Source organism: Biomphalaria glabrata, chromosome 9 (assembly GCF_947242115.1).
Source record: "Biomphalaria glabrata chromosome 9, xgBioGlab47.1, whole genome shotgun sequence".
Lineage (NCBI taxonomy): Eukaryota > Metazoa > Mollusca > Gastropoda > Planorbidae > Biomphalaria > Biomphalaria glabrata.
The window spans coordinates 4,679,594-4,689,654 of NC_074719.1; the positions used below are offsets into that span (position 1 = coordinate 4,679,594).

At 34.7% G+C, this 10,061-nt stretch overlaps 1 protein-coding gene across 3 annotated transcripts; it reads right to left on the bottom strand.

The window, feature by feature from the left end:
- Positions 1–8,095, bottom strand: LOC106051031 (zinc finger protein 239-like). Of its 3 annotated transcripts, XM_056041786.1 has the most exons (5): positions 7,348–8,095; positions 6,182–6,784; positions 5,164–5,334; positions 2,920–3,031; positions 2,179–2,212 (listed from the first exon to the last, which is right to left on the bottom strand). In XM_056041786.1, the coding sequence occupies exons 2-5, from the start codon at positions 6,401–6,403 to the stop codon at positions 2,199–2,201; spliced, it is 519 nt and encodes a 172-aa protein (XP_055897761.1). In that variant the 5' UTR covers positions 6,404–6,784; positions 7,348–8,095; the 3' UTR covers positions 2,179–2,198. The 3 variants fall into 3 exon arrangements, with proteins under 3 accessions (XP_055897760.1, XP_055897759.1, XP_055897761.1); XM_056041785.1 differs by lacking the exon at positions 2,920–3,031 and having other exon boundaries at positions 1–2,212; positions 6,182–6,451; positions 7,348–8,071; XM_056041784.1 differs by lacking the exon at positions 2,920–3,031 and having other exon boundaries at positions 1–2,212; positions 7,348–8,071.
- Between the last annotated feature and the right edge of the window lie 1,966 nt (positions 8,096–10,061).

Sequence of the window (10,061 nt, forward strand, 5' to 3'; positions counted from 1 at the left end):
TTTTATTACTAATGTAGGTGTTGATCAGGGATATAAATTACTATAAACAACAATTATTAAATGATAATTGTTTATAATGTATAATTAATACAATTACAATCATCATGAACCAAGATTGTATCTTAGAATTACTAATAACAGAACAAAAATTGGTCACTGTCTAGCTTCACCTCTAGTTAGATTAAAAATGATATACTTGAAAGAATAAATAAGCCAAAGATATAACACCAGATATTATAATGAGTTGCTTTAATAACACACTCTAACATTTTACACAACACTATAATATGAACTCTTGCCAAGAGGAAAAATTCTACATCTTAACAGCATGACATATACACAATGTCAACATCACTTGGCAGCAGTGATCCAGAAGATGTTTTCTTTAAACCAATCAATTCATTTCTTATGTACAATGTTACTATACAACTCCTTGACAGACAGTTTACATTGGTATCTTAAGTCCTAAGGATTTGTTTGTGCATGGTTAGTAGATAAATGGTTTGTTTTTATCTTGTCAGAGAATGTCTTGTGAGATTCTTATATCTAGCAAGTGGCTGAAATGTTCAAGCATTTTCTTTGTGTCAGTAGTGTATGGGCCAGTCTCAAAACTTTCTGGTTAGATAATCATGATGTACCACAGGACTGGTGTATGGGAAGTGAGAGCAGCAATAGTAAACATGCAACACAAAAATGTATACAATTTTGTTTGTTTTGGCTTTTAGCCCGGTTAAAATGTCCTAACATCAACATGAGTATAGAATCAAAGTTAAAATGTCCTAACATCAACAAGAGTATAGAATCAAAGTTAAAATGTCCTTATATCAACAAGAGTATAGTATAGACTACTGTCTACCAAAAGTTAGGTTAAAATGTTCTTACAACAACAGAGGTACAAGATTCCTACCTACCAAGAGTTGGTTAAAATGTCGTTACATCAATAGAGGTATAAATTCATGAATTAATAGGGCCTATGTGTGAAATACCCAAAGATGCATAGTCTCAACATAAATATTTTCTAGTCCTCAAGTGAAATTTAAATTAATTTCTTTTTAAACTTTAAAAAAATATTTATTATACTTAATATAGAAATTTCAAATCCCAATTACATTATATACATTGTAAAATTTAATTTTTACATATAACTTTTTTGTCCTCCTTTGTAAAGCTTTGTCCTCTTTTCTGACCTCCCTAGGTCATGCAGGTGTCTGGAGACCCTAACCAAGAGGCAAGTTAAAAAGTCCTCACTTGTAGCATAGATATGGACTCTACCAAGGAATGAACAATACATTTTACTGCTATAAGTTCCAGCTCTTGATGATAGAAGCAAATTTCTATCCAAACTTTCAGCACCTTGAAAAAATTTTTATGTTTAAGTTTTTCCAGCTCTGCAAAGATGTTATTTCTGCAAATATTGGACCAAAGGTTTTTTATCAGTGTGAAGTCGCTGATGTGTTTTCAAATTGGAAGATTTAGAAAAACCTTTATGGCATATTTGACATATATATGGTCTTTCCCCAGTATGGGTAACCTGATGATATTTCAATTTGGAAGAACTTGAAAAACCTTTCTGACATGTCTGACATTTGTAGGGTTTTTCCCCAGTATGGATACTCATGTGATATCTCAAGGCCGAAGAGCTTGCACAGCCTGTTTGACACGTCGGGCATCTAAATGGCCTTTCACCTGTATGAATCTGCATATGAGTTTTCAAGGTAGACAGCTGCGTAAAACTTTTCTCACAGGTTGGGCATTTGAATCTCTTTTCCTTTGTGTGGACCACCTGATGAGTTTTCAAAGCTGAAGCCGTAAAGAAACATTTATCACATGTTTGACACTGAAAGGGTTTCTCGCCCAAATGGACTCGTTGGTGTATTTTCAAAGAGGAAGATGTAGTAACTCCATGTTGACATATTGGGCACTTGAATTTTTTTTCCCCAGTATGAGTCATCTGGTGCACTTTTAAGTTGGAATATTGAGAAAAACATTTTTCACATGTTGGACACTTGAACGGTTTCTCTCCACTATGCACCATGTAGTGGTCTTTTAATTTTGAAGAGCGAGAAAAACCTTTTTGACATATTTTACAAAAGTAAAGTTTCTTACTTTGAACAGTTTCATTGTGTAGATTTTGTTCCATTTGATTTTGTACTCTGCTAGAGATTGCATACTCCTCAGAAGTCATTTCTTTTTCTTGCTTAAAGCCCTCTACCTGTTTAAAAAAATATATAAAAACTTGGTATATAACTATTTGCATATCATAAATACGCTTGATGTAACTTTTAACAAGATGCAAAGAGTTTTTAATGAACACAAACTCACACCTGCGTTTCATTTATTCTACCATACTGTTTATTACAGGTCCTTAATACTGTTAGACACCTTATTTATAGTTTAGTTATTTAGCGACGCACCATAGAAGACGCATATTGAACGGGACTAGTGACGTTTGGAATATGTTGGGTTAGAGACCGGAAAATCAGTTAGCGATAGAATCCTTCAGGGTAACGACGTGTTTAGTGACAGAGACTTCTACTGTGGCCTTTTATTAGAATAAATATATGTGAAGTTGTTCATCAGTGTTGACTACATCTCTTCACTAGTTAAAACCGATGTTTATTGTTTTGTCTGGATTGTTGTTCAACTACACGGAATACACCCGAACAATTAAACCCAAACGCTTGCAGAGTAATTGGTGGAAATCCAACAGTCATCCATAGTTGACCTCAAGACAGCCTGAACAAGCAACATCACAATACATCAATTTGAGTATAGACTTTTATCTACCAAGGGTTCTATTATATAGTATGGCTATTTAAATCATAGAAAAAGCTGAAAAAGAATAAATTCTAAATACATTTTATTATTACAGTACAGTAAAAATATCTATGATAAAACAATGATTTTCAAATCACTAACATGACTGAAGTACACTGAATGCTCTTTTCACTGCTAATCCACCACACATTTGACCAATCCATAGAGGGCATCTATCTCCATCCCAGATTTGATGGCAAACTTTCAATATTGCCTGAAATGAGGATGACGCACAAGTAGTGGCACAAACACAGGAGGAGCTTCAGTCACTAATGTCCTGCCTCTCTCAGGCCTGCAAAGCCTGCTAACTATTAAGAAAACAAATGGGATTGGACAACCAGCTACAACACCAGCCACCATCCTCATTGATGAAAATAAAACAACCTAGAAGCTGTACGTGAATTCTGTTACCTGTCCCCAGAAGATGAGATAAAAAAAAAACACAAAGGGAAAGCTTCGACTTTTGCTAGATTGAAACCAAGAGTTTGGGAAAACTGGAAGTTCACTACATTACCCACAAGGCATGTGTTTTGAGCACACTACCGTGGACTACCAATACAAAGCAAAAGAGAAAACTAAACTCATTCTACTTGTGCTGCCTCCAAAGGATATGAAAATCACATGGTAAGAAAGAATGTGTAACACTGAGATACTTGCTCAAACAGGTCTTTCCTGTATTGGATTGGTCATGTCTGCTGAATGGAGGAAAATCATTTCTTATGACTGACTCAAGAAAAATTGGTCGCCCCCATTATCTCCTGAAGAAAAGCCTGCTAAATGAAAAATGGCTGACTCCTCTACCACCAAAGCAAATGCCACCTTAACATGCAATACATATGGATGGCAATGTCTCTCCAGAATAGGGCTCTAGTCACATGAAAAAGTGTTTTACTAGATGAACCATAGCCGTTGTACGACTAGAGGAGGCCAACTTAGGAACATTGCACTTATACATGAGTAACAATATCCTGACTTTATGAGGTAATATTTTTATCTTGTAATCAACTTGGCTTACAAAGTGTGCTTATACTTTCATTCAGAAAAGTAACTCGTTAAAGATGTTTCTGCACATTGAAATTTGTACAAGAATTAAGCATAATAACACAGGCATGTAGGAACTATATGTTGATAGCTGTTGATACTGACGCACTACAAGAAAACTATTGAAGACAAACAACAAATAATGTGGCAGTGAGTACTTTAATCTTAGGCCATGAATGTGGATATCACAAATATGTAATAATATATACATTCACAAATAAGTTAGACTCCATTTTGAAGCGGTTATGCTTTAACTCTTTTAGTTATATCTAATAGTTTAAAAATCATTCAATCAAGTATGCAATTCAAACTGATTGAGATTGCATCAGTACTGCAAATTGTTTGGACACATTGAGATTACATATAGCTTACCAGCCTTCCTAAATGTATAAATGTAATAGTTTGCATAAGCCCATGCAATCATGCATTCAGTTTCTAATACATTTTAAAATGCTACATTTTATGAGGACAGGAATAAAGATAATACGGCTCCAATTAGTGGGCCCTGTTGTATGGTAATGACAGGAGCTATTTTGACACCCAGTCCACCCCTGATTGTATGTGTGCTTATACGTATGGTAAAAGTACAAAACAGAAATCACTGTATGAAAAGACTTCCAAAAGTGGCTAATTGCTTCAACTCCACCTCTTACAAATTTAAGCACAATACATTTTATCAGGATTAAGAAAAAAAAACCCAACTCTGACAATGGACCTCATTCACCAATCGTAAACAAACAATATTTAGTCATGTGATCTTATTGATAAAACAACGAAAAAAACTGTCACGTGACAACCATCATGAATTAAACATGAGATCGTAAATTATACAGAAGAGATAGAGCACCACGTGGCTAAATGTTGTTTGTTTACGATTGGTGAATGAGGTCCATTCAGCAGTGAATCTGGGAAGTACCTTGGCTTCATTAATTACAGATGTGTGTCATTTTCTAATAATTTTAGGGAGGTAGAAAAGTATGATCTAGATACTCTCCCTTTGATCTCCTTGATATGTCACAGGTAAGCCTTGGAAAAGGAAGCAAGGCTTTCTGCTATGCACCATACTCAACATGGTATATATGCTTAAATAGTTAATGAAAAAAAAGAAATAAGTTTTATTTTCACTGTCTGGTAGCACTCATGTATTTGTAAAAGTGTTTTACAATGATATTATTCAATATTCCGAAGTCTAGTCTTTCATTAAATAGTAGCCTACTATTTTTCTCACTAACAGACATTTCAGGGGCAGATGTGTGTCCAGACTTAATAACAGGTCTAGTTTTTCATTCAAGTAATACAATTTACCTCACTCTCTGACATTTCTGAGACAGAAGTGTGTTCAGACTTAATGACCGGCACAGGATAAAGACTGTTATTTGTCTTCATTGACACAGCCAGAAGCCCTGAAGCCAAGGACCATGGTTGATTACTATCTGTCAAATCCGATGTTTCCGTCTCTTGCTTTATAGTAATATCCTACAAGACAAAGACAAAAATCAAGATGCACTTTTATGTGTAATTGATATACTTCACTAACTAATTTTTGTCAGCAGCATTTTTTAAAAATTTAATATAACAATTAATTTTGCTTGATTAAACAGATCAATCTACATGTCGCAATTAGTAATTCATTTCAATTACCTATTTATCTGTATCTCTTAAATTACAGATTCTTGCAAAAAAAAGAAGATAATTAAGCCCTACGTATATCCATGTGTTAAACTAGAAAAAGAAAATAATTAAGCCCTACATATATCTGTGTGTTAAACTAGAAAAAGAAAATAATTAAGCCCTACATATATCCGTGTGTTAAACTAGAAAAAGAAAATAATTAAGCCCTACATATATCTGTGTGTTAAACTAGAAAAAGAAAATAATTAAGCCCTACATATATCTGTGTGTTAAACTAGAAAAAGAAGATAATTAAGCCCTACATATATCTGTGTGTTAAACTAGAAAAAGAAAATAATTAAGCCCTACATATATCCGTGTGTTAAACTAGAAAAAAAAGATAATTAAGCCCTACATATATCCGTGTGTTAAACTAGAAGAAGAAAATAATTAAGCCCCACATATATCCGTGTATTAATCTAGTCAAGCATAACTATATATAGAAACTCTAATTCATTGTTTTTTCTGGTTGGTTCAGGCAACCCATTTCATGCTCAAATGGGACTAGGGAAGAAGGAGAACTTTTTTGAATTTGAAAATATTAAATTAAACATAAAAAAAAAAACTCAAAAATAGATGTCCCGATGTTGCTGTCTTCATTATTTTAAAGCAACACCATATAATGTTCTGTTGTGAAGTGAAAAAGGAATACCTGATGTTCAAGTTTTACATTAGCCGTTTCAGCATAGCTTTCTGATTGCTGGGTATACAAGTCTGGTTCCTCTTCATCTATCTTCTCAGTTTTTATGATTGGCATTTTGAAGTCTTGTTCTTCACATGGTTGTGTTAACGAATATGGGTCTTCCTTTTCCTTCTTCACATGTTTTAAGACATTGCTCAGATCAACAGTAAAGTTTTGCTCTCTATCAGCCATAATAGACAGTTAATGGGTCTAAACATTAGCTTATTTTATGGATTAAACCTGTCGTTAAAAACAAAAGTCAATGTTTAGAAAATAAAATAGTTTCACACAAAAGTTCCCCTTTCAGACCTTGTGATATATAGGGCAGATGATGTTAAGGTCATGTTTCTGTGGCCTTTGGTTAACGAAGGTGTCATGTGGCCAGCACAACAACCAACCGCCTTTCTTTTCCCTGACTAGTGTCTGGTACTCATTAGAGCTGGGTGGACTTAGTGGTGCCCAAAGATCCCAAAATTAAAAATCCCAGTCTTCACCAGATTTCGAACCCAGGACCGCCAGTTCAGAAGTCATGCACTTTAACGTTCAGCCACCACACCTCCTATTTCACACAATCTGTACAAAAAAAATCAATATAATAATGAATTAAATGAAATCTTCACAGTTACCATTGGTAATACATTTTTTTTAAGTACTCATAACAAATTAACATGGAGTAGAAATAAAATAATTTTTTTTTTAATTTAAGAGAGAAGCCAATTTACGGTTTCAATGTCTCAGTGCTACATAGCTATAATGACCTTGGTTGCTCTAATCATGGCAGGAGAAGCTTCAAGGGCACAGCTTGAGTGGGAACCAGTGTCACCACATCGCACATTAAGCAGATATAATAGAAAAGGTAGAAAAAATAATATCTTTAAATGGCATGCGCCTAAAAAGGCTGCAGCAAAAGAAGAGAAATTTAAATAAGTTATTTTTATTTTAATATTAAATATATTTATTGTATGTGAGGACATTGTAATTTACATTTTGTTTAAAGATTTAATTGCCAAAGGAACAAAAGAATATTTGGTCCATTTGTTTTTGTGATTGGTGTATTAGATTATATCTCTCTCTCCTTTGTTAAAATCATGAAACAGAGGATGTGTATTTTTATGCTTAAGATTTATTTTCTTTACCTTTCTTAGCAGTTTGTTTGTTGCCTAGGAATAGATATCTACATTTAGATTATTTTAGATGTCACTAGTCACGACTAGATCTAGTGATAGTGACACTCTACTCTCTACTAGTCTCTAGACACTCTAGTAGCAGAGTAGTACTACTACTAGATCTAGTACTAGTAGTAAGTGACTCTAGACTAGTCTAGTCCTACGACTCCTAGACTCTAGTAGATTACTAGAAGTAGAATCTACTCCTACTCCTAGTCATAACAGTGAACTCCATAAGTCATGATAAGTCAGTCACTTTTGTCACTAGCCTTCACTAGGTCTAGGTCACTAGGTGTATAAACTGTATTATCTAAGACCCTAGAGCTAAGATCTAGAGTTCTAGTCTAGATCTAGAATCTATAATCTAGACTCTAACTCTAGATAAAATTGATCTAGATCTAGGGTCTATAACTCTAAAATAACAAATAGATTTAGAATAGAGTGTTTGTGTATATTAGTCTATGTTATGATTATCATGAATAAATGATTATTTTATGTCCCGGAAGTTGATATAGAATCGCATTTTTAGTTTAGTAGATCTAGTCTATCATCTATCACCCATCTATCCATGCACAGTATGATATCAGTATAAGTAGAAAGTACAAAAGTAGACTCCCTAAATCTATATAGACATCTAGTGGTATATTGAGAGTTCTAGATACCAACTCCCCTCATAACTCAAACAAATGTCTTCACAAAGTTTCGTTTGGTGAACCCCATAGACGGCATAAGAAGACGGGAAGGGAACGCTACGTCCTGACATTGGGGGACACGAACCCAACCAATTTATTTTTCAAAAGACAAAAAGAAATGTTGCACTATTATTAGAGTAGTAGGCTTCTATAATTGTAATTATAAAGAGGGAAGCCGCTGCTGACAGACGGCCTCTGAAAGAGTATGCCGGAGAACTCTCGCGGGACATATTGCATTTAAAAGCCCTTCCCTAGGACGACGAAAAACTAAAAATATGTATAGATCTAGTAGCTTCTTATATTAGAATCTACTATAGATCTAGACAGAACATTAGGTATGTCAAGGCTGGGGGAGATATAAAAATGTTCACACAATGATGATTGATCTGTATTTAAGACTAAGACTGCTTTATTGATCCTTATGGAAATTTGTTGTGATTACAAGGACTCTTTTCTCATATAAAGACAACACAACAGAAACATACACATAAATACAACAGACACAACATAAAAAAAGTTCATTCAGCGACTACACACTAATCTTGGTCCTTTTCATCTTTGCTGATCAACGAATGGAGTTAAATTGATATAGTCTGACCGAGTGAGGTACCGTACGAACGAGTTTTAACCATCTTATGCGAGAATTCAAGCTTGAAAAAAAAAAAAAGTTTCAACTCCCTTTTTCTATATTTAATATAAAACACAATTAATTAATTAGACTCTTATCTTATCCGAGAATGGGAAGTGGGAGAAAAAACGTAGGCCTACGTGTAGCCTATAGCCTACACATTTTAAAAGTACAGGCGGAGTAAAAAGAAAAAATACAGCCACCAAATTCCATCTTTAACATTTATTGTAGCCTATAGGCCTACACTTTTAGGTTCTCGTGCTAGCCCTAATACATTGTAGACACTCATTCGCAACTCTCACTCAAAAAAAAAAAAAAAAGGGGGGGGGGCAGTGACCTCGTAAACATCGGGAGGGGAGGCTATAACTCTCCAGTTCGAGCGACCAAAGGAATGCGAGAATATTGATATTGCATATTGGGTTCCTGAACAATATAATTTATGGCTATGGCGGTGGAGCATCAGTCGGGGACCCTCATCACAGGGCCGCCTTAATTAACCCACTGCAAACTATGCGGTCGCAGTGGGCCCCGTACTAACATAGGCCCCGCGCTAATTCTAGGTGTAAATTATTAAATTACACCATTATAAATTATAACTTATATTTGATAAATGGGTTCCGAGGTCTGCGGATTTTCCAGGGCCTCCTGGAAATCTGAAAACTCATAAAAATCTACTGAAAAATAGACAAAATCGTCATTTTGGGATGCCATTAAATAAAAACGGCATTGCGAGCTTTCGTTTAATAAAACCATATTGCAAAGACGAATGTATTTTCTAATACAAAATCTTAAAATTAAAATAAAAAGACTAAATAAAGATTAAAATCTTAAAATATCCCTACCCAGACTTGGCCCCGCGCAATCCGTTCCGCATAGGGCCCCGTAATTGTTAGGACCGGCCCTGCCTCGACATATAGGCCTACTATTTCCGAGAGTTACTGATCAGTCACGTTTTCTGTGTGTTTTGTGGTGTGTGCATATATTATTGAGAATATTGAAGAATTGTGAAGTATTTAGGCCCTCTTTTGGAAAGAAACTTCCAGCAATGGATGGCTACAAACTTTGACCTATAGGGCCTAAAAGCTACAATTAGTAGTCCTTTTTACTTCAATGAATTGAAGACGATACCTTGAGGCTTATCAAATAAATGTTTATAAGTAAGTTAACACTCACTTTGACACAGTCTATTGTCAGTGTGTTGTACTTACAATCACAGGACTAATTTATATACATAGATTTCACAATTTTTTTGTGTGCAGTGCAAGTGCGTGGGGAAATAATGCAGATCCTTGTAGGTAAACTTGATTTACATAAACATGATGTGGGCTCAATATGGATAGAACTTACTATCAGTGACTCAAAAA